The sequence below is a fragment of the Taeniopygia guttata genome, chromosome 35 (genome assembly GCF_048771995.1).
Source record: "Taeniopygia guttata chromosome 35, bTaeGut7.mat, whole genome shotgun sequence".
Lineage (NCBI taxonomy): Eukaryota > Metazoa > Chordata > Aves > Passeriformes > Estrildidae > Taeniopygia > Taeniopygia guttata.
Window position 1 is genome coordinate 2,131,638 of NC_133060.1, and position 23,238 is coordinate 2,154,875.

Genomic DNA, 23,238 nt, shown 5'->3' on the forward strand with positions numbered 1-23,238 from the left:
ACGGACTGGGAGGGACTGGGAGCAAAAAAACGGGGAAAAAATCAGGAAAAAAATGGGAAAAATCGGGGAAAAAATGGGGGAAATCGGATTTTGTGGGTGGAAATTGATGGAAATGGGGATTGGGGATACTGGGAGGGACTGGGACAGACTGGGAGGGACTGGGAGGAAAAAAATGGGAAAAAATCGTGAAAAAAATGGGGAAAATTGGGAAAAAATGGAGAAAAAATGCGGGAAAATTGGATTTTTTGGGGCGAAATTAGTGGGAAATGGAGATTGGGGCAAACTGGGACAGACTGGGAGGGACTGGGATAAACTGGGAGGGACTGGGAGCAAAAAACGGGGAAAAAATCGGGAAAAAAATGGGAAAAATCGGGGGAAAAATGGGGGAAAATTGGATTTTTTTTTGGGAAATTGATGGGAAATGGGGATTGGGACGGACTGGGATGGACTGGGAGGGACTGGGGGGGACTGGGAGGGACTGGGGGGGACTGGGAGCAAAAAACGGGGAAAAATCGGGGGAAAAATGGGAAAAATTGGGAAAAAAATGTGGAAAAAATGGGTGAAAATTGGATTTTTTGGGGGGAAATTGATGGGAAATGGGGATTGGGGCAAACTGGGCCAAACTGGGATGGACTGGGAGGGACTGGGACAAACTGGGAGGGACTGGGACGGACTGGGAGGGACCAGGAGGGACTGGGGGGGACTGGGAGGGACTGGGAGGGACCGGGAGCAAAAAACGGGGAAAAAATTGGAAAAAAATTGGCAAAAATCGGGGAAAAAATGGGGAAAATGGGGAAAAAATGGGGGAAAATTGGATTTTTGGGGGGGAAATTGATGGGAAATGGAGATTGGGAGATACTGGGATGAACTGGGACAGACTGGGACACACTGGGACAAACTGGGGGGGACTGGGATGGACTGGGATAAACTGGGAGCAAAAAACGGGGAAAAAATCGGGAAAAAAATGGGAAAAATCGGGGGAAAAATGGGGAAAATTGTGAAAAAATGGGTGAAAATTGGATTTTTTGGGGGGCAATTGATGGGAAATGGGGATTGGGGATACTGGGAGGGACTGGGACAGACTGGGAGGGACTGGGACAAACTGGGATAAACTGGGATGGACTGGGAGGGACTGGGAGCAAAAAACAGGGAAAAAAAAGAAATGGGAAAAATCGGGGAAAAATGGGGGAAAATCTGATTTTTTGGGGGGAAATTGATGGGAAATGGGGATTGGGACAAACTGGGATGAACTGGGATAAACTGGGATGGACTGGGAGGGGCTGGGATAAACTGGGACGGACTGGGACGGACTGGGGGAAACTGGGAGGGACTGGGAGGGACTGGGAGCAAAAAACGGGGAAAAAATCGGACAAAAAAAATGGGAAAAATCGGGGAAAAAATGGGGAAAATTGGGGAAAAAATGGGGGAAAATTGGATTTTTTGGAGGGAAATTGATAGGAAATGGGGATTGGGTAAACTGGGCCAAACTGGGACGGACTGGGAGGGACTGGGAGGGACTGGGATGGACTGGGAGCAAAAAACGGGGAAAAAATCGGGAAAAAAATGGCAAAAATCAGGGAAAAAATGGGGAAAATTGTGAAAAAATGGAGGAAAATCGGATTTTTTGGGGGGAAATTGATGGGAAATGGGGATTGGGGGATACTGGGATGGACTGGGACGGACTGGGAGGGACTGGGATGAGCTGGGAGGGACTGGGAGCAAAAAATGGGGAAAAAATTGGAAAAAAAAATGGGGAAAATGGGGGAAAAATGGGGGAAAATCGGATTTTTTGGGGGAAATTGATGGGAAATGGGGATTGGGGCAAACTGGGCCAAACTGGGATGGACTGGGACGGACTGGGATGGACTGGGAGGGACTGGGGGGACAAACTGGGAGGGAACTGGGAGGGACTGGGAGCAAAAAACGGGGAAAAATCGGGAAAGAAATGGGAAAAATTGGGAAAAAATGCGGAAAAAATGGGGGAAAATTGGATTTTTTGGAGGGAAATTGATGGGAAATGGGGATTGGGGCAAACTGGGCCAAACTGGGAGGGACTGGGAGGGACTGGGAGGGACTGGGAGCAAAAAACGGGGAAAAAATCGGGAAAAAAATGGGAAAAATCGGGAAAAAAATGCAGAAAAAATGCGGGAAAATCGGATTTTTTGGAGGGAAATTGATGGGAAATGGGGATTGGGGATACTGGGGGGGGACTGGGAGTGACTGGGAGGGACTGGGTTGGACTGGGATGGACTGGGACGGACTGGGGGGAACTGGGAGCAAAAAACGGGGAAAAAATCGGGAAAAAAAATGGGAAAAATTGGGGAAAAAATGGGGGAAATCGGATTTTTGGGGGGAAATTGATGGGAAATGGGGATTGGGGATACTGGGACAAACTGGGACAAACTGGGATGGACTGGGATGGACTGGGAGGGACTGGGAGCAAAAAACAGGGAAAAAATCGGAAAAAAAATGGGAAAAATTGGGAAAAAATGGGGGGAAATCAGATTTTTTGGGGGGAAATTGATGGGAAATGGGGATTGGGGTAAACTGGGAGGGACTGGGACAAACTGGGACAAACTGGGAGGGACTGGGAGCAAAAAACAGGGAAAAAATTGGAAAAAAAAGGGAAAAATTGGGAAAAAAAATGGGGGGAAATCAGATTTTTGGGGGGAAATTGATGGGAAATGGGGATTGGGGTAAACTGGGAGGGACTGGGACAAACTGGGAGGGACTGGGAGCAAAAAATGGGGAAAAAATTGGAAAAAAAAAGGGAAAAAATGGGGGGAAAATCAGATTTTTTGGGGGGAAATTGATGGGAAATTGGGACTGGGATAAACTGGGAGGGACTGGGAAGGACTGGGATGGAAAAAACCAAAAAGAAATGGGAAAATGGGGAAAAATCTGATTTTTGGGGGTGAAAATAGCAAAGAAATTGTGAGAAATGGGGACTGGGGGATACTGGGAAAAACTGGGATAAACTGGGACAAACTGGGAGCCAAAAATGGGGAAAAAATTGGAAAAAAAATGGGAAAAATGGGGAAAAAATGGGGGAAAATCAGATTTTTTTTGGCAACATTGATGGGAATTGGGGACTGGGGATACTGGGACAAACTGGGATGAACTGGGAGGGACTGGGAGCAAAAAACAGGGAAAAAATCAGGAAAAAAGTGGGAAAAATGGGGGGAAAATGGGGAAAAATCGGATTTTTTCGGTGAAATTGGTGGGAAATGGGGATTGAGGGATACTGGGAGGGACTGGGACAAACTGGGAGGGACTGGGAGCAAAAAATGGGGAAAAAATTGGAAAAAAAATGGGAAAAAAGGGGAAAAAATGGGGGAAAATCGGATTTTTTCGGCAAAATTGATGAGAAATGGGGATTGGGGATACTGGGACAAACTGGGATGGACTGGGAGCAAAAAATGGGGAAAAAATTGGAAAAAAATGGGGAAAAATGGGGAAAAAATGGGGGAAAATCGGATTTTTTGGGGGGAAATTGGTGGGAAATTCGCCCGATTTTCCGGCGTTTTTGTTGCAAAATTCCTGATTTTTTTTCCCAATTTTTTCTTCTCTTTTCCCAAATGTTTCCAAAAAAAAAAAAAAAAAAGGAAAGAATTGCAAAAAAATTGCAAAAATATTACTAAAAAATGAAGAAAAAATGGCAAAAAATCTGAAAAAAATTCGAAAAAAAGGCGTAAGACCCTCAAAATTCACCTGATTTTCCCACAGGGTTTGTTTTTTTTTTGGAAAATTCCTGATTTTTTTCCCAGTTTTTCCTTATTTTTCCCTTTTTTTTCCAGGAAAAAATGAGGGAAAAATCATTCAAAATGACCAAAAAAATTTTGAAAAAAATCTGAAAAAAATCTGAAAAAAAATCCGAATAAATGGCATAAAAACACCAAAATTCGCCCAATTTTCCCACTTTTTTTGGGTAAAATTCCCGAATTTTTTTTCTCCTTTTTTCCTTCTCTTTTCCAGATTTTTTCCAAGAAAAACAAGGAAAAAATTGAGAAAAAATTTGAGAATAAATTGTGGAAAAATGGAGGAAAAAGTGGGAAAAAAGGCATAAAACCCCTAAAAATTGCTGGATTTTCCTGGTTTTTTTGCAAAATTGCCAAATTTTTTTTCTCAATTTTTCCTTCTCGTTTCCAGAAGTTTTCCAAGAAAAACATGGGAAAAAAATCAGAAAAAATTGGGAAAAAAATGTAAAAAATTGCAAAAAATCATGAAAAAAATCCGAAAAAAACCGACAAAAAAAGGCGTAAAACGACCAAAATTGGCCCGATTTTCCCGGGGTTTTTTTTGGAAAATTCGGGAATTTTTTCCCCATTTTTCCCGATCCGATCCCGGTGTTTTTCCCGTTCCCAGTTCCCGTTCAAGTCGCTGTTCCGCTCGCAGCACTTTGTGCTTCTGGGAAAGCTCCAAAATGGGGAAAAATGGGAAAAATCACAGAAAAAATGGGGAAAAATCCCAGGAAAAACTGGGAAAAATCCCAGGAAAAATGGGGAAAATCCCAGAAAAAATGGGGAAATATTTTCCAGATTTTTTCCAGGAAAAATGGGAAAAAACATCGGAAAAGTGACCAAAAAACTGGGGGAAAATGGGAAAAAAAAAAACCAACAGGAAAAAAGGCATAAAACCCCCAAAAATTGCTGGATTTTCCTCCTTTTTTTTTGCAAAATTTCCGTATTTTTTTCCCAATTTTTCCTTCTCATTTCCAGATGTTTTCCAAGAAAAACAAGGAAAAAATTGAGAAAAAATTGTGAAAAAATGGAGGAAAAAGGGGAAAAAAGGCATAAAAATGCCCCAAAATTGCTGGATTTTCCTGTTTTTTTTGCAAAATTCCCGAATTTTTTTCCCCAATTTTTCTTTCTCATTTCTAGATTTTTTTCCAAGAAAAACATAGGAAAAATTGGGAAAAAATGTAAAAAAATTGGAAAAAAAATTGTAAAAAAATCTGAAAAAAATCCCCCCAAAAAAGGCAAAAAAAGGCATAAAAGCACCAAAATTCACCCGATTTTCGCGTGGTTTTTTTTGGAAAATTCCGGAATTTTTTCCCCACTTTTCCCTATCCGATCCCGGTGTTTTTCCCATTCCCAGTTCCCGTTGGAGTCGCTGTTCCGCTCGCAGCACTTCGCGCTGCTGGAAAGGCTCCAAAATGGGGAAAAATGGGGAAATCCCAGAAAAAAATGGGGAAAAATCCCAGAAAAAATGGGGAAAAATCCCAGAAAAAATGGGGAAAATCCCAGAAAAAATGGGGAAAAATCCCAGAAAAAATGGGGAAATATTTTCCAGATTTTTTCCAGGAAAAACAGGAAAAAAACATCTAAAAAGTGACCAAAAAATCGGGGGGGAATGGGAAAAAAACAGGAAAAAAGCCAGAAAGTTCCTCCAAAGTTGCCGCATTTTTCCCGCTTTTTTTTTTTTGCAAAATTCCTGAATTTTTTCCCAATTTTTCTTTCTCTTTTCCAGATTTTTTACAAGAAAAACATAGAAAAGGTTGACAAAAAATTGAGAAAAAATGGAGGAAAAATGGAGGAAAAAGGGGAAAAAAAGGCAGAAAATCCCCAAAAATTGCTGGATTTTCCCACTTTTTTTTTGCAAAATTCCCGGACTTTTTTCCCAATTTTTCTTTCTCCTTTCCAGATGTTTTCCAAGAAAAACAAGGAAAAAATTGATAAAAAATTGAGAAAAAAATTGTGGAAAAATGGAGGAAAAAGGGGGGGAAAAAGGCAGAAAACACCCAAAAATTGCCAGATTTTCCTGTGGGTTTTTTTTTTTTTTTGCAAAATTCCTGATTTTTTTCCCCCCGTTTTTCCTTTTCTTTTCAAAATTTTTTTCCAAGAAATAAACAAAAAAAAATCAGAAAAAATTGGGAAAAAAATGTAAAAAATGAAAAAAAAGGCGTTAAACCCCCAAAATTCACCCAATTTTCCCACATTTTTTTTTGCAAAATTCCTGAATTTTTTTCCCAATTTTTCCTTCTCTTTTCCAGATTTTTTCCAAGAAAAACATGGGAAAAAATTAGAAAAAATTGGGAAAAAATTGCAAAAAAATCCAGAAAAATACCTAAAAAAAGGCGTAAAATGGCCAAAATTGGCCCGATTTTCCCGGGGTTTTTTTTGGAATATTCGGGAATTTTTTCCCCATTTTTCCCGATCCGATCCCGGTGTTTTTCCCGTTCCCAGTTCCCGTTGGAGTCGCTGTTCTGCTCGCAGCACTTTGCGCTGCTGGGAAAGCTCCAAAATGGGGAAAAATGGGGAAAATCCCAGGAAAAATAGGGAAAAATCCCAGAAAAAAATGGGGAAATATTTTCCAGATTTTTTCCCAGGAAAAACGGGAAAAAACATCTGAAAAGTGACCAAAAAACTGGGGGAAAATGGGAAAAAAAAAACAGGAAAAAAGGCAGAAAACCCCCAAAATTGCTGGATTTTCCTGCTTTTTTTTTGCAAAATTCCCAAATTTTTTTTTGTCAGTTTTTTTCTTCTCATTTCCAGATTTTTTCCAAGAAAAACATAGAAAAGGTTGATAAAAAATTGAGAAAAAATTGTGGAAAAATGGAGGAAAAAGGGGAAAAAAGGCAGAAAACCCCCAAAATTGCTGCATTTTCCTGGTTTTTTTTTTTGCTAAATTCCCTAATTTTTTCCCGATTTTTCCTTTTCATTTCCAGATGTTTTCCAAAAAAAACATGGAAAAATTGAGAAAAAATTGTGAAAAAATTGTGGAAAAATGGAGGAAAAAGTGGGAAAAAAAGGCAGAAAATCCCCCAAAATTGCTGGATTTTCCTGCTTTTTTTTGCAAAATTCCCGGACTTTTTTCCCAATTTTTCTTTCTCTTTTCCAAATTTTTTCCAAGAAAAACATGGAAAAGGTTGATAAAAAATTGAGAAAAAATGGAGGAAAAATGGAGGAAAAAGGGGAAAAAAAGGCAGAAAATCCCCCAAAATTGCTGGATTTTCCCGTGGGCTGTTTTTTTTTTTGCAAAATTCCTGATTTTCTTTCCCACTTTTTCCTTCTCTTTTCCAGATTTTTTCCCAAGAGAAACATGGAAAAAATTGAGAAAAAATTGAGACTAAATTGTGGAAAAATGGAGGAAAAAGGGGGAAAAAAGGCATAAAACACCCAAAACCTGCTGGATTTTCCTGATTTTTTTTTGCAAAATTCCTGGATTTTTTTTCCCCACTTTTTCCTTCTCCTTTCCAGATGTTTTCCAAGAAAAACATGGAAAAAAAATCAGAAAAAATTGGGAAAAAAAAGTAAAAAATTGAAAAAAAATCGTGAAAAAATCCCAAAAAAAATCCCAAAAAAAGGCGTAAAAGCGCCAAAATTGACCTGATTTTCCCGGGGTTTTTTTTGGAAAATTCCGGAATTTTTTCCCCATTTTTCCCGATCCGATCCCGGTGTTTTTCCCGTTCCCAGTTCCCGTTGGAGTCGCTGTTCCGCTCGCAGCACTTTGCGCTGCAGGGAAAGCTCCAAAATGGGGAAAAATGGGGAAAATCCCAGGAAAAATGGGGAAAAATCCCAGAAAAAAATGGGGAAAAATCCCAGAAAAAATGGGAAAAATCCCAGGAAAAATGGGGAAAAAATCCCAGAAAAAAATGGGGGAAAATCCCAGAAAAAAAGGGGAAATATTTTCCAGATTTTTTCCAGGAAAAATGTGAAAAAAACATCTAAAAAGTGACCGAAAAATTGGGGGAAAATGGAAAAAAAGAAACAGGAAAAAAGGCATAAAACCCCCAAAAATTGCTGCATTTTCCTGCTTTTTTTTTGCAAAATTCCCGAATTTTTTTCTCAATTTTTCCTTCTCCTGTCCAGATGTTTTCCAAGAAAAACAAGGAAAAAATTGATAAAAAATTGAGAAAAAATTGTGGGAAAATGGAGGAAAAAGGGGGAAAAAGGCATAAAACCCCCAAAACCTGCTGGATTTTCCTGCTTTTTTTTGCAAAATTCACGAATTTTTTTCCCAATTTTTCCTTCTCCTTTCCAGATTTTTTCCAAGAGAAACATGGAAAAAATTGAGAAAAAATTGTGAAAAAATGGAGGAAAAAGGGGAAAAAAAGGCAGAAAATCCCTCAAAATTGCCGGATTTTCCCGTGGATTGTTTTTTTTTTTTTGCAAAATTCCTGATTTTTTTTTTCCCAATTTTTCCTTCTCCTTTCCAAATTATTTCCAAGAAAAACATGGAAAAAAATCAGGAAAAGTTGGGGAAAAAATTGCAAAAAATTGCAAAATAATCTGAAAAAAACCCACAAAAAAAAGGCAAAAAAAGGCGTAAAACCGCCAAACTTGGTCCGATTTTCCGGCGGTTTTTTTTGGAAAATTCGGGAATTTTTCCCCCATTTTTCCCGATCCGACCCTGTTTATTTTCCCGTTCCCAGTTCCCGTTCGAGTCGCTGTTCCGCTCGCAGCACTTTGCGCTGTTGGACGCCGCGTGCCGCGAGTTCGCCTTCCTCAGCGAATTCTTCCTGGTCAGCGGCGCCGGCGCCCAGGAGCTCTTCAACGCCGTCATGGGACGGACCCTCTCCATGTTCCAGGTGAATTCCGGGAATTTTTTGGGAATTTTAGGATGTTTTGGGGATGTTTTGGGGCTTTTATGGTGATTTTATGGTGATTTTTTGGGATTTTTTTGGGTTTATTTTGAATTTTTCAATGATTTTTTGGGGTTTATTTTGAATTTTCTTGGGATTTTTCAGGGATTTTGGGACTTGGGATTTTTTTGGATTTTTTTTGATTTTTTCGGATTTTTTTTGGTATTTTAGGAATTTTTTGGGATTTTTTTTGGGATTTATTAGGGATTTTTGTGAGTTTTGGGGGATTTTTTGGGGTCTCTGCCCAGGAATTGTCCAATGCCATCATGGCAAAAAATTATTTTTTTGGTGTATTTTTTTTGTGCTTATTTTGAATTTTCCGGGAATTTTTCAGGAATTTTGCCCGTGAGAATTCTTAGGGAATATTCGGCAGTTTATTTGTGGATTTTTGGGGAGTTGATTTGGGAGGATTTTTTTGGGGGATTTCTGTGGATATTTTGGGATTTCGACTGATTTTTTTGGGGGTTCATTTCTGATTTTTTTTTTTGCATATTTGGCATTTTTTGGGGATATTTGCGATTTTTTGGGAATTTTTTTGGGTCTATTTGATGATTTTTGTGGAATTTTTCCTCCTTTTCCCCATTTCCCCTCCATCCCTCCCATTCTCGGGGGGTTTTTTTGCCGTTCCCTTGGAAACTGCGAATTTCCCGGGGTTTTTGCCGGAAATTCCCGGATTTTTCCGGGTTTTTCCGGGAATTCTGAGGGGCGGAACCTTCCAGAAGCACCTGGAGAGTTTCGTGGCCGATTGTTACGACGCCATCGCCGTTTTCCTCTGCATCCACCTGGCGCTGCGCTTCCGCGCCCTCATGGCCAAGCGGGGTGTTCCTGCCCTCGACGGGTGAGAATTCCCGAAATTCCATGGAATTCCCAGAAATTCCCAAAAATTCCCAGTGGGAATTCCCAAAAATCCAGCAGGAATTCCCAAAAAATCTCACCAGGAATTCCCAATAATCCTCAGAATTCCCCCAGAAATCTGTCAGAAATTCCCAAAAAATCCAGAAGGAATTCCCAAAAATTCCCAGCAGGAATTCCCAAAAATGCAGCAAGAATTCCCAAAAATTCCCACCCAGAATTCCCAAAAATCCCAGCAGGAAATCCCAAAATTCCCCGGAATTCCCACAAAAATCCATTAGAAATTCCCCTAAAACACCTCACGAATCCTCACGGCCAAGCGCAGCGTGCCCGCCCTCAACGGGTGAGAATTCCTGAAAATCCACAGAATTCCCAAAAATTCCCACCCAGAATTCCCAAAATTCCAGCAGAAATTCCCAAAAATCCTCAGAATTCCCCCAAAATGGGTCAGGAATTCCCGGCAGTGCCGGAGCTTCCGCGCCCTCATGGCCAAGCGCGGCGTGCCCGCCCTCGACGGGTGAGAATTCCCAAAATTCCACGGAATTCCCAAAAATTCCCAGTGGGAATTCCCAAAATTCCCCGGAATTCCCACAAAAATCCATCAGAAATTCCCCTGAAACACCTGACAAATCCTCATGGCCCAGAGGGGCGTCCTCACCCTTGACGGGTGAGAATTCCCAAAAATCAAAAAAATTCCCAGAAATTCCCCAAAATTCCCAAAAAATCCCAGCAGGAATTCCCAAAAAATCCACCAGGAAATCCCAAAAATTCAGCAGGAATTCCCAAAAATCTCACCAGGAATTCCCAATAATCCTCAGAATTCCCCCAAAAATCCGTCAGAATTCCCAAAAATCCTTGGAATTCCCAAAAATCCCCACCAGGAATTCCCCAAAGTTCCCAGGAATTCCCCCCAAAAATCCGTCAGAAATTCCCAAAAATGCAGCAATAATTCCCAAAATTCCCTCAGGAGCCCTCATGGCCAAGAGGGGCGTGCCCGTCCTCGACGGGTGAGAATTCCCAAAATTTCCAACGATTCCCAACAATTCCCACCCAGAATTCCCAAAAATCCCCCGGAATTCCCCCAAAAAATCCGTCAGAATTCCCCCAAAATGGGTCAGGAATTCCCGGCAGTGCCGGAGCTTCCGCGCCCTCATGGCCAAGCGCGGCGTGCCCGCCCTCGACGGGTGAGAATTCCCAAAAATCCACGGAATTCCCAGAAATTCCCACCCAGAATTCCCAAAAATCCAGCAGGAATTCCCAAAAAATCTGTCAGAAATTCCCCAAAAATCTGTCAGAAACTCCCCAAAATCCAGCAGGAATTCCTCCAAAATCCTTCAGAAATTCCCACCAGGAATTCCCAAAAATTCTCAGCAGGAATTCCCAAAATTTCCTTGGAATTCCCAAAAATCCAGCAAGAAATCCCAAATTTCCCCGGAATTCCCACAAAAATCCATTAGAAATTCCCCTAAAACACCTGACGAATCCTCACGGCCAAGTGCGGCGTCTCCGCCCTCGATGGGTGAGAATTCCCAAAATTCCACGGAATTCCCAACAATTCCCAACAATTCCCAACAATTCCCAGAAATTCCCAGTGGGAAATCCCAGAATTCCCCCAAAAAATCTCAATGGGAATTCCCAAAATTCCCTCAGGTTCCCTCATGGCCAAGCGGGGCGTGCCCGCCCTCGACGGGTGAGAATTCCCAAAATTCCCAACGATTCCCAACAATTCCCACCCAAAATTCCCAAAATTCCCCTGGAATTCCCTCCAAAATCCGTCAGAATTTCCCCCAAAATGGGTCAGGAATTCCCGGCAGTGCCGGAGCTTCCGCGCCCTCATGGCCAAGAGGGGTGTTCCTGCTCTCGATGGGTGAGAATTCCCGAAAATCCACGGAATTCCCAACAATTCCCAGCAGGAATTCCCGAAATTCCCGGAATTCCCACAAAAATCCATCAGAAATTCCAAAAAAATCCACCAGGAAATCCCGAAATTCCCTCAGGAGCCCTCATGGCCAAGTGCGGCGCCCCCGCCCTCGACGGGTGAGAATTCCTGAAATTCCCAACAATTCCCAAAAATTCCCAGCGGGAAATCCCAAAAATCCATCAAAAATTCCCAAAAATCCGTCAGAATTCCCCCAAAATGGGTCAGGAATTCCCGGCAGTGCCGGAGCTTCCGCGCCCTCATGGCCAAGCGCGGCGTGCCCGCCCTCGACGGGTGAGAATTCCCAAAATTCCCAACAATTCCCAGAAATTCCCAGCAGGAAATCCCAAAAATCCCAGCAAGAATTCCCGAAAATTCTCAGAATTCCCCCAGAAATCCATCAGAAATTCCCAAAAATCCAGCAGGAACTCCCCAAAAAAATCCCTCAGAATGCCCAGATTTCCTTGGAATTCCCAAAAATTCCCACCAGGAATTCCCAAAAATCCAGCAGGAATTCCCAAAAAAATCCCAGCAGGAATTCCCAAAATATCCTCAGAATTCCCCCAATAATCCCCAGCGGGAATTCCCAAAAATTGAGCAGGAATTCCTCCAAAATCCTTCAGAAATTCCCACCAAGAATTCCCAAAAATTCTCAGCAGGAATTCCCAAAATTTCCTTGGAATTCCCAAAAATCCACCAGGAAATCCCAGATTTCCCCGGAATTCCCCCAAAAATCCATTAGAAATTCCCCTAAAACACCTCACGAATCCTCATGGCCAAGCGCAGCGTGCCCGCCCTCAACGGGTGAGAATTCCCGAAAATCCACAGAATTCCCAACAATTCCCAGCGGGAATTCCCAGAATTCCCCCAAAAATCCCAGCAGGAATTCCCCAAAATCCAGCAGGAATTCCCAAAATTCCCTCAGGAGCCCTCATGGCCAAGAGGGGTGTTCCAGCCCTCAACGGGTGAGAATTCCCAAAATTCCCAACGATTCCCAAAAATTCCCAATAATTCCCAGCAGGAATTCCCCCAAAAATCCGTCAGAAATTTCCCAAAAATCTGTCAGAAACTCCCAAAAATCCAGCAGGAATTCCTCCAAAATCCTTCAGAAATTCCCACCAGGAATTCCCATCATTTCCTTGGAATTCCCAAAAATCCCATCAGGAAATCCCAAAATTCCCCAGAATTCCCACAAAAATCCATTAGAAATTCCCCTAAAACACCTCACGAATCCTCATGGCCAAGAGGGGCGTGCCCGCCCTCGACGGGTGAGAATTCCCAAAATTCCCAACAATTCCCAACAATTCCCAGCGGGAAATCCCGAAAATCTGCCAGAAATTCCCAAAAATCCGTCAGAATTCCCCCAAAATGGGTCAGGAATTTCCGGCAGTGCCGGAGCTTCCGCGCCCTCATGGCCAAGAGGGGTGTTCCCTCCCTCGATGGGTGAGAATTCCCAAAATTCCCAAGGATTCCCGAAATTCCCAACAATTCCCAACAATTCCCAACAATTCCCAGCGGGAATTCCTGAAATCCCCCAGAATTCCCACAAAAATCCGACAGAAATTCCCAAAATTTCCTTGGAATTCCCAAAACATCCCAGCAGGAATTCCCAAAAAAATCCCTCAGAATGCCCAAAAATGCTTGGAATTCCCAAAAATTCCCACCAGGAATTCCCAAAAAATCCACCCAGAATTCCCAAAAATCCCACCAGGAATTCCCAAAAATCCCACCAGGAGTTGCCCCAAAATCCCTCAGGAGCCCTCATGGCCAAGAGGGGTGTTCCTGCCCTCGACGGGTGAGAATTCCCGAAAATCCACGGAATTCCCAACAATTCCCACCCAGAATTCCCAAAAATCCAGCAGGAATTCACAAAAATCCCACCAGGAATTCCCAAAAATCCACCAGGAATTCCCAAAAAATCCAGCAGGAATTCCCCAAAAAATCCCTCAGAATTCCCAAAAATTCCCAGCAGGAATTCCCAAAAGTTCCCAGCGGGAATTCCCAAAAATCCCAACAGGAAATCCCAAAAATCCCAACAGAAATTCCCAAAAATGCAGCAGGAATTCCCACCCCCACCCTCGACGGGAGAGAATTCCCAAAATTCCCAACAATTCCCAGAAATTCCCAGTGGGAATTCCCAATAAATCTGTCAGAAATTCCCCAAAAATCTGTCAGAAACTCCCAAAACTCCAGCAGGAATTCCTCCAAAATCCTTCAGAAATTCCCAGCAAGAATTCCCAAAATTTCCTTGGAATTCCCAAAAAGGTCCACCAGGAAATCCCAAATTTCCCCAGAATTCCCACAAAAACCCATTAGAAATTCCCCTAAAACACCTGACGAATCCTCATGGCCAAGAGGGGCGTGCCCGCCCTCAACGGGTGAGAATTCCTGAAAATCCATGGAATTCCCGACAATTCCCAGCGGGAAATCCCAGAAATCTGCCAGAAATTCCCAGAAATCCGTCAGAATTCCCCCAAAATGGGTCAGGAATTCCCGGCAGTGCCGGAGCTTCCGCGCCCTCATGGCCAAGCGGGGCGTGCCCGCCCTCGACGGGTGAGAATTCCCAAAATTCCCAACAATTCCCAGAAATTCCCAGCAGGAAATCCCAAAAATCCCAGCAAGAATTCCCGAAAATTCTCAGAATTCCCCCAAAATCTGTCAGAAATTCCCAAAAATCCAGCAGGAATTCCCAAAAAAATCCCTCAGAATGCCCAAATTTCCTTGGAATTCCCAAAAATCCCACCAGGAATTCCCAAAAATCCCAGCAGGAATTCCAAAAAAAACCACCAGGAAATCCCAAAAATCCCAACAGGAAATCCCAAAAATCCCAACAGAAATTCCCAAAAATGCAGGAGGAATTCCCAAAATTCCCTCAGGTTCCCTCATGGCCAAGTGCGGCGTCCCCGCCCTCGACGGGTGAGAATTCCCGAAAATCCACAGAATTCCCAACAATTCCCAGCAGGAATTCCCAAAATTCCATGGAATTCCCCCAAAAATCCGTCAGAAATTCCAAAAAAAATCCACCAGGAATTCCCAAAAAATCCCTCAGAATGCCCAAAAATCCTTGGAATTCCCAAAAATTCCCAGCAATTCCCATAAAAATCCTAAGAGGAATTCCCAAAATTCCCACCAGGAATTCCCAAAAAATCCACCAGGAATTCCCAAAAATCCCCAAAAATCTCTTGGAAAACCTCCTGGAATCCACAAAAATCCCTTGAAAATTGCTTGAAATCCCATTTAAAATCCCCTTTAACCCACCCAAACCCCCTGGGATCCACCCCAGACTTCCCAAAATTCCCAAAATTCCCTCAGAATTCCCTCAGAATTCCCAAAAGTCCCTCAGAATTCCCAAAAATCTCTCAAGAAATTCCTAAAATCCACCAAAAATCCCTTGAAAATCCCATTTAAAATCCCCTTTAACCCACCCCAGACCCCCTGGGCCCCACCCCAGACTTCCCAAAATTCCCGAAATTCCCGAAATTCCCGAAATTCCCGAAATTCCCGGAATTCCCTGCTGCAGGTACTGGGCGTGGCTGCTGGAGCTGCTGTGGCCGCGCTTTGAGCTGATCCTGGAGCTGCACATCCGCAGCGTGCAGGGAACCGACCCGCAGCGGCTGGGAATGGACACGCGGCCGCACTACGTGAGACGGGAAAAATCCCGGGAATTCGGGAAAAATGGGAATTCCGGGAATGCCGGGGGGAAAAGGGGAAAAAATCTGGGGGGAAAAATCCAAATTGTGGCAGAAAAATGGGAATTATTGGGGAAAAATGGGAATTATTGGGGAAAAAAATCTGAATTATGGGCATAAAAATGGGAATTATGGGGGAAAAAATCCGAATTATGGGGGTGAAAATGAGAATTATTGGGGAAAAATGGGAATTATGGGGGAAAAATGGGAATTATTGGGGAAAAAAATCTGAATTATGGGCATAAAAATGGGAATTATGGGGGAAAAAATCCGAATTATGGGGGTGAAAATGAGAATTATTGGGGAAAAATGGGAATTATGGGGGAAAAATGGGAATTATTGGGGAAAAAAATCTGAATTATGGGCATAAAAATGGGAATTATGGGGGAAAAAATCCGAATTATGGGGGTGAAAATGAGAATTATTGGGGAAAAATGGGAATTATGGGGGAAAAATGGGATTTATTGGGGAAAAAAATCCGAATTATGGGCATAAAAATGGGAATTATGGGGGAAAAAATCCGAATTATGGGGGTGAAAATGAGAATTATTGGGGAAAAATGGGAATTATGGGGGAAAAATGGGATTTATTGGGGAAAAAAATCCGAATTATGGGCATAAAAATGGGAATTATGGGGGAAAAAATCCGAATTATGGGGGTGAAAATGAGAATTATTGGGGAAAAATGGGAATTATGGGGGAAAAATGGGATTTATTGGGGAAAAAAATCCGAATTATGGGCATAAAAATGGGAATTATGGGGGAAAAAATCCGAATTATGGGGGTGAAAATGAGAATTATTGGGGAAAAATGGGAATTATGGGGGAAAAATGGGAATTATTGGGGAAAAAAATCTGAATTATGGGCGTAAAAATGGGAATTATGGGGGAAAAAATCCGAATTATGGGGGTGAAAATGAGAATTATTGGGGAAAAATGGGAATTATGGGGGAAAAATGGGATTTATTGGGGAAAAAAATCCAAATTATGGGGGTAAAAATGGGATTTGTGGGGAAAAAAATGGGATTTATTGGGGGAAAGATGGGAATTATTGGGCAAAAATGGGGAAAATCCTGGAATTCTGGGAGAAAAAATGGGAATTGTGGGGGAAAAATGGGAATTTTGGGGGGCAAATGCCGGGAATGTCGGGGTGGGGGAGGGGCAGGAACAGACCCCCAGCGGCTCGGGATGGACACACGGCCGCACTACGTGAGACGGGAAAAATCCGGGAATTCGGGAAAAATGGGAAAAATCCGTGAATTCCAGGAAAAATCCGGGAATTCTGGGAGAAAAAATGGGAATTGTGGGGGAAAAAATGGGAATTATTGGGGAAAAAATGAGAATTTATTGGGGAAAAAATCCAAATTATGGGGGTGAAAATGGGATTTATGGTGAAAAAATGGGATTTATTGGGGAAAAAATGGGAATTATTGGGGAAAAAATGGGATTATGGGGGAAAAATGGGTATTATTGGGGAAAAATGGGAATTGTTGGGGGGAAAATGGAAGTTATTGGGGAAAAAATGGGAATTGTGGGGAAAAATTGGAATTTTGGGGGTAAAAATGGGAATTCTGAGAGAAAAAATAGGAATTCTGAGAGAAAAAATGGGAGTTCTGGGAGAAAAAATGGGAATTTTGGGGGAAAAATGGGAATTTTGGGGAGCAAATGCCGGGAATGTCGGGGTGGGGGAGGGGCAGGAACCGACCCACAGCGGCTCGGCACGGACACACGGCCGCACTGTGTGAGACGGGAAAAATGGGAAAAACGGGAAAAATGGGAAAAATCCGGGAATTCTAGAAGAAAAAATGGGAATTCTGGGGGTGAAAATGGGATTTATTGGGGGAAAAATGGGATTTATTGGGGTAAAAAATCCGAATTATGGGGGTGAAAATGGGATTTATTGGGGTAAAAATGGGATTTATTGGGGGGAAAATGGGAATTATTGGGGAAAAATGGGAATTATGGCAGAAAAATGGGAATTATTGGGGAAAAAATGGGATTTATTGGGAAATAAATGGGAATTATTGAGGAAAAAAATCCAAATTATGGGGGCAAAAATAGGATTTATTGGGGAAAAAATGGGAATTCTGGGGGGAAAAATGGGAATTCTGGGGGAAAAATTGGAATTATGGAGGAAAAATTCGAATTATGGGGGAAAATGGGGAAAATCCTGGAATTCTGGAGGAAAGAATGGGAATTGTTGGGGGAAAATGGGAATTATTGGGGAAAAATGGGATTTATTGGGAAAAAAATCTGAATTATGGGGGTAAAAATGGGAATTATTGGGGAAAAATTGGAATTATGGGGACAAAATGGGAATTGCAAGGGAAAAAATGGGAATTCTGGGGAAAAATGGGGAAAATCCTGGAATTCTGGGGGAAAAAAATTGGAATTACTGGAGAAAAATGGGAATTATTGGGAAAAATGGGAATTCTGGGGGAAAGAAATGGGAATTCTGGGGGGAAAACGGGAATTTTGGGGGCAAATGCCGGGAATGTCGGGTGGGGGAGGGGCAGGAACAGACCCACAGCGGCTCGGCACGGACACACGGCCGCACTACGTGAGACGGGAATTAACGGGAAAACGGGAAAAACGGGAAAAATCCGTGAATTCCAGGAAAAATCCGGGAATTCTGGGAGAAAAAAATGGGAATTGTGGGGGAAAAAATGGGATTTATTGGGGGAAAAATGGGAATTAATTGGGAAAAAGTTGGAATTATGGGGGTAAAAATGGGAATTATTGGGGAAAAATGGGAATTCTGGGGGAAAATGGGAATTATTGGGGAAAAATGGGGAAAATCCTGGAATTCTGGGGGAAAAAATGGGATTTATTGGGGGGAAAATGGGAATTATTGGGGTAAAAATGGGATTTATTGGGGGGAAAAATGGGATTTATTGGGGAAAAAATGGGATTTATTGGGGGAAAATTGGGAATTAATTGGGAAAAAATTGGAATTATGGGGGTAAAAATGTGAATTATTGGGGAAAAATGGGAATTGTGGGAGAAAAAATGGGAATTATGGGGGAAAAAATGGGAATTATTGGGGAATAAATGGGAATTATTGGAGGAAAATGGGATTTATTGGGGAAAAAATGGGAATTCTGGGGGAAAAATGGGAATTACTTGGGAAAATGGGATTTATTGGGGAAAAATGGGAATTATTGGGGGAAAAATCCAAATTATGAGGGTGAAAATGGGATTTATTGGGGAAAAATGGGAATTATTGGGGAAAAATGGGGAAAATCCTGGAATTCTGGGGGAAAAAAATGGGAATTATGGAGGAAAAATGGGAATTATTGGGTAAAATGGGAATTATGGGGAAAAAATCCGAATTATGGGGGAAAAAATGGGATTTATTGGGGAAAAATGGGAATTATTGGGGAAAAATGGGAATTGTGGGGAAAAAAATGGGAATTCTGGGGAAAAAATGGGAGTTATGGGGGGAAATTCACAGGAATTCATTTATCTCATTTTCCCCCATTTTCTCCCATTTTCCCCCTTTTTTTCCCATTTTTCCCCCATTTCCCACAATTTTTTCCGCATTTTTCCCATTTTCCCCCATTTTCCCCCGTTTCTCCCCATTCCCCCCAATAATTCCCATTTTCCCCCATTTTCCCCATTTTTCCCCCATTTTCCCCCGTTTTTCTCCATTCTCCCCCAATAATTCCCAATTTTCCCCATTTTTTCCCAATTTTTCCCCGTTTTTCCCCTGTTTTTCCCCATTCCCCCCCAATAACTCCCATTTCCCCCATTTTTATCCCCATTTTTCCCCATTTTTATCCCCATTTTTTCCCCATTTCCCCCCCATTTTTATCCCCATTTTTCCCATTTTTCTCCCCATTTTTCCCATTTTTCTCCCCATTTTCCACATTTTTTCCCCATTTTTCCCCATTTTTCCCCCATTTTCCCCATTTTTTCCCCATTTTTTCCCCTATTTTTCCCCATTCCCCCCCATAACCCCCATTTTTCCCCATTTTTATCCCCATTTCCCCCCATTTTTATCCCCAGTTTTCCCATTTTTATCCCCATTTTCCCCATTTTTTCCCCATTTTTGCCCATTTTTCCCCCATTTTCCCCCCGTTTTTCCCCATTTTTCCCCCATTTTTTCCCCGTTTTCCCCCATCCCTGTGATAATTCCCGTTTTTGCCCGTTTTCGGGGTTTTTCTCCCCAGATCACGCGCCGTTACGCCGAATTCTCCTCAGCCATCGTCAGCATCAACCAAACCCTGCCCAGCGAGAGGAGCGACGCGCTGCTGGCGCGGCTGCAGGTCCGGCCAAACTGGGACAAACTGGGATAAACTGGGACGGACTGGGACGGACTGGGAGGGACTGGGAGGGACTGGGATGGACTGGGATGGACTGGGAGGGACTGGGAGGGACTGGGATGGACTGGGATGGACTGGGATGGACTGGGAGGGAACTGGGAGGGACTGGGAGGGACTGGGAGGGACTGGGATGGGACTGGGGTGGACTGGGAGGGAACTGGGAGGGACTGGGAGGGACTGGGATGGACTGGGATGGAACTGGGATGGACTGGGAGGGACTGGGAGGGACTGGGATGGAACTGGGATGGACTGGGAGGGACTGGGAGGGACTGGGATGGACTGGGATGGACTGGGATGGACTGGGAGGGAACTGGGAGGGACTGGGAGGGACTGGGAGGGACTGGGATGGGACTGGGGTGGACTGGGAGGGAACTGGGAGGGACTGGGAGGGACTGGGATGGACTGGGAGGGAACTGGGAGGGACTGGGAGGGACTGGGATGGACTGGGAGGGACTGGGAATGGACTGGGACGGACTGGGAGGGACTGGGAGGGACTGGGACGGACTGGGAGGGAACTGGGAGGGAACTGGGATGGACTGGGAGGGAACTGGGATGGACTGGGAGGGACTGGGGTGGACTGGGAGGGACTGGGATGGACTGGGAGGGACTGGGGTGGACTGGGAGGGACTGGGATGGACTGGGAGGGAACTGGGATGGACTGGGAGGGACTGGGAGGGACTGGGACAGACTGGGACGGACTGGGGTGGACTGGGACGGACTGGGATGGACTGGGAGGGACTGGGACAGACTGGGAGGGACTGGGAGCAAAAAACGGGGGAAAAATCGGACAAAAAATGGGAAAAATCAGTGGAAAATGGGGGAAAAATTCCCAATTTTCCTCCCTTTCCCATATTCCCCCCTTTATTTCCCCATTTTCCGTCCTTTTTTCCCCGTTTCACCATTTCCCCCCTTTCTTTCCCCATTTTCTCCATTTTTCTCCAATTCCCCCCATTTTTCTCCATTTTCCCCCATTTTTCCCCATTTTTCCCATTTCCCCCCCATTTCCTCCCCTTTATTTCTCCATTTTTCTCAATTTTCTCCATTTTTCTCCGTTTCTCTCCTAATTTCCCCCCATTTCCCCCCATTTTTCTCCATTTTTCCCCATTTTCCCCCATTTTTTCCCATTTTTCCCATTTACCCCCCATTTTTCCCCTTTAATTTTCCCTTTTTTTCTCCATTTTTAGCATTTCTTCTCCGTTTTCCCCCATTTTTTCCATTTCCCCGATTTTTTCCCATTTTTCCCCTTTATTTCCCTGTTTTCCCCATTTCCCCCCATTTTCCCCCTTTATTTCTCCATTTTCCCCAATTTTCTCAATTTTTCTCGATTTCCCTCCTGATTTCCCCCCATTTTTCCCCATTTTTCCCATTTTCCCCCCATATTCCCCCCTTTATTTCCCCTTTTTTTCTCCATTTTCCCCATTTTTTCCATTTGACCATTTTTTCTCCATTTCCCCCCATTTTCCCCCTTTTCTTCCTCATTTTTTCTCAATTTTTTCCTCTGTTTTTTCTCCATTTTTTCTCCATTTCCCCCTTTATTTCCCCATTTTCCCCATCTTTTTCTCAATTTCCCCAATTTTTCTCCTTTCTTCCCCATTTCCCCCCATTTTTACTTCATTTTTCCCCTTTATTTCCCCATTTTATTTCCCCATTTTCCCCATTTCTTCCCCATGTTTCCTCTTTATTTCTCCATTTCCCCCATTTTCCTCCATTTCCCCCCATATTTACCCTTTTTTCTCCATTTTTCTCCATTTTCCCCCATTTTTTCTCCATTTTTTCTCAATTTTTCCCATTTTCCCCAATTTCCCCCCATTATCCCCCATTTTTTCTGTTTCCCCCCATTTTTCTCAATTTTCCTCATTTTTTCTCCATTTTTCTCAATTTCTTTCAAAATTTTTCCAATTTTTCCCATTTCCCCCTTTATTTCTCCTTTATTTCCCCATTTTCCCCCACTTTTCCCATTTTTCACCATTTTCCCCCTTTATTTCCTATTTTTTCCCCATTTTCCCATTTCCCCCCTTAATTTCCCCTTTATTTCCTTATTTTTCTCAATTTTTTCCCAATTTTTCCATTTTCCCCCATTCTTCCCCGTTTCCCCCCTTTATTTCCCCATTTTCCCCATTTTTCCCTTTATTTCCCTTTACTTCTCCATTTTTTTCCATTTTCCCCCATTTTTCCCCTTTATTTCCCCATTTTTCCCATTTTTCCCCATATTCCCCTTTATTTCCCCATTTCTTCCCCATTTTCCCCCTTTATTTCTCCATTTCCCCCATTTTTTCCAATTTTTTCCCATTTTTCCCCTTTATTTCCCCATTTTTCTCCATTTTTTCCCCATTTTCCCCATTTTTCTCCTTTATCTCCCCATTCTTTCCCATTTTCCTCTTGATTTCCCCATTTTCCCCTTTATTTCCCCTTTTTCTCCCCATTTTTCCCCTTTATTTCCCCATTTTTCTTCATTTTTCCCATTTTTCTCCTTTATTTCCCCTTTATTTCCCCATTTTTCTCCATTTTTTCCCATTTTTCCCCCATTTCCCCCCATTATTTCCCCTTTATTTCCCGATTTTTTTTCCATTTTTCCCATTTGTTTCCCCTTTATTTCCCCATTTTTCTCAATTTTTCCCCATTTTCCCCATTTCCCCCATTTTTACCCTTTATTTCCCCATTTTCCCCATTTCCCCCCATTTTCCCCCTTTATTTCCCCATTTTTCTCCCTTTTTTTTCCATTTTTCCCATTTTCCCCATTTCCCCCCTTTATTTCCCCATTTTCCCCCATTTTCCCTCATTATTTCCCCTTTATTTCCCAATTTTTTCCCATTTCCCCCCTTTATTTCCCCATTTTCCCCCATTTTCCCCCTTTATTTCCCCATTTTTCCCCTTTTTTTCCCCAGCTGGAGGTGGAGAATCTGGTTCTGCGCGCGGCCGCCGAGTTCCCGTCGCGCCGGGAGCAGCTCGTCTTCCTCATCAACAACTACGACATGATGCTCAGCGTGCTGATGGTATTCCCAGAATTCCCAAATTCCCAAAACTCCCAAAAAAAATCCCCAAAAATCCCCGAATTCCTGCAAAAATCCCAGCCAAAATCGCCCAAAAATAGCGAAAAATGGCCCAAAAATCGCCAAAAATGCCCCAAATTCACCTGAGCAGCTCCAGTTCCTCATCACCAACTCTGCCAGGATGCTCAGTGTGCTCATGGTATTCCCAGAATTCCCAAATTCCCAAAAATATTCCCAGAAATTCCCAAAAATTCCAGCCAAAATCGCCCAAAATAGCAAAAAATGGCCCCAAAATCACCAAAAATGTCCCAAATTCACCCGAGCAGCTCCAATTCCTCATCAACAACTACGACATGATGCTCAGTGTGCTGATGGTATTCCCACAATTCCCAAAATTCCCAAAATATTCCCAAAAAATCCCCAAATTCCTGCAAAAATCCCAGCCAAAATGGCCCAAAATAGCAAAAAATGGCCCCAAAACTCACCAAAAATGCCCCAAATTCACTCGAGCTGCTCCACCTCCTCATCACCAACTCTGCCAGGATGCTGGGGATGCTCATGGTATTCCCAGAATTCCCAAATTTCCTGAAATTCCCAAAAATACTCCCAAAAAATCCCCAAAAATTCTAGTGAAAATGGCCCAAAAATCACCCAAAAATAGCAAAAAATGGCCCAAAAACCCTGAAAATGCCCCAAAATCCCCCCAGGATTCTTCAAAATTCCCCCCAAAATTCCCTTTTTCCCCCAAAATTCCCCCAAATTTTCCCCAAAATTCACATTTTCCCCCAAAACTCCCCCAAAATTCCCCCAAAATTTCCCCAAAATTCCCATTTTCCCCCAAAATTCCCTCAAAATTTCCCCAAAATTCCCATTTTCCCCCAA

At 42.9% G+C, this 23,238-nt stretch overlaps 1 protein-coding gene across 3 annotated transcripts in view; it reads left to right on the forward strand.

Moving 5' to 3' along the window:
* Window positions 1-23,238, forward strand: part of VPS52 (VPS52 subunit of GARP complex) — a 78,008-nt gene that overhangs the window by 40,920 nt on the left and 13,850 nt on the right. Inside the window, exons 12-17 of one of the 3 annotated variants that reach the window (XM_072921033.1) lie at window positions 8,375-8,530; window positions 9,304-9,422; window positions 14,875-14,950; window positions 17,557-17,601; window positions 19,214-19,309; window positions 22,252-22,359. In XM_072921033.1, coding sequence (XP_072777134.1) covers window positions 8,375-8,530; window positions 9,304-9,422; window positions 14,875-14,950; window positions 17,557-17,601; window positions 19,214-19,309; window positions 22,252-22,359 — 600 coding nt within the window. Of the gene's footprint in view, window positions 1-8,374; window positions 8,531-9,303; window positions 9,423-14,874; window positions 14,996-17,556; window positions 17,602-19,213; window positions 19,310-22,251; window positions 22,360-23,238 lie in introns of all 3 variants that reach the window. The other 2 variants (XM_072921034.1, XM_072921032.1) reach the window with 2 other exon arrangements.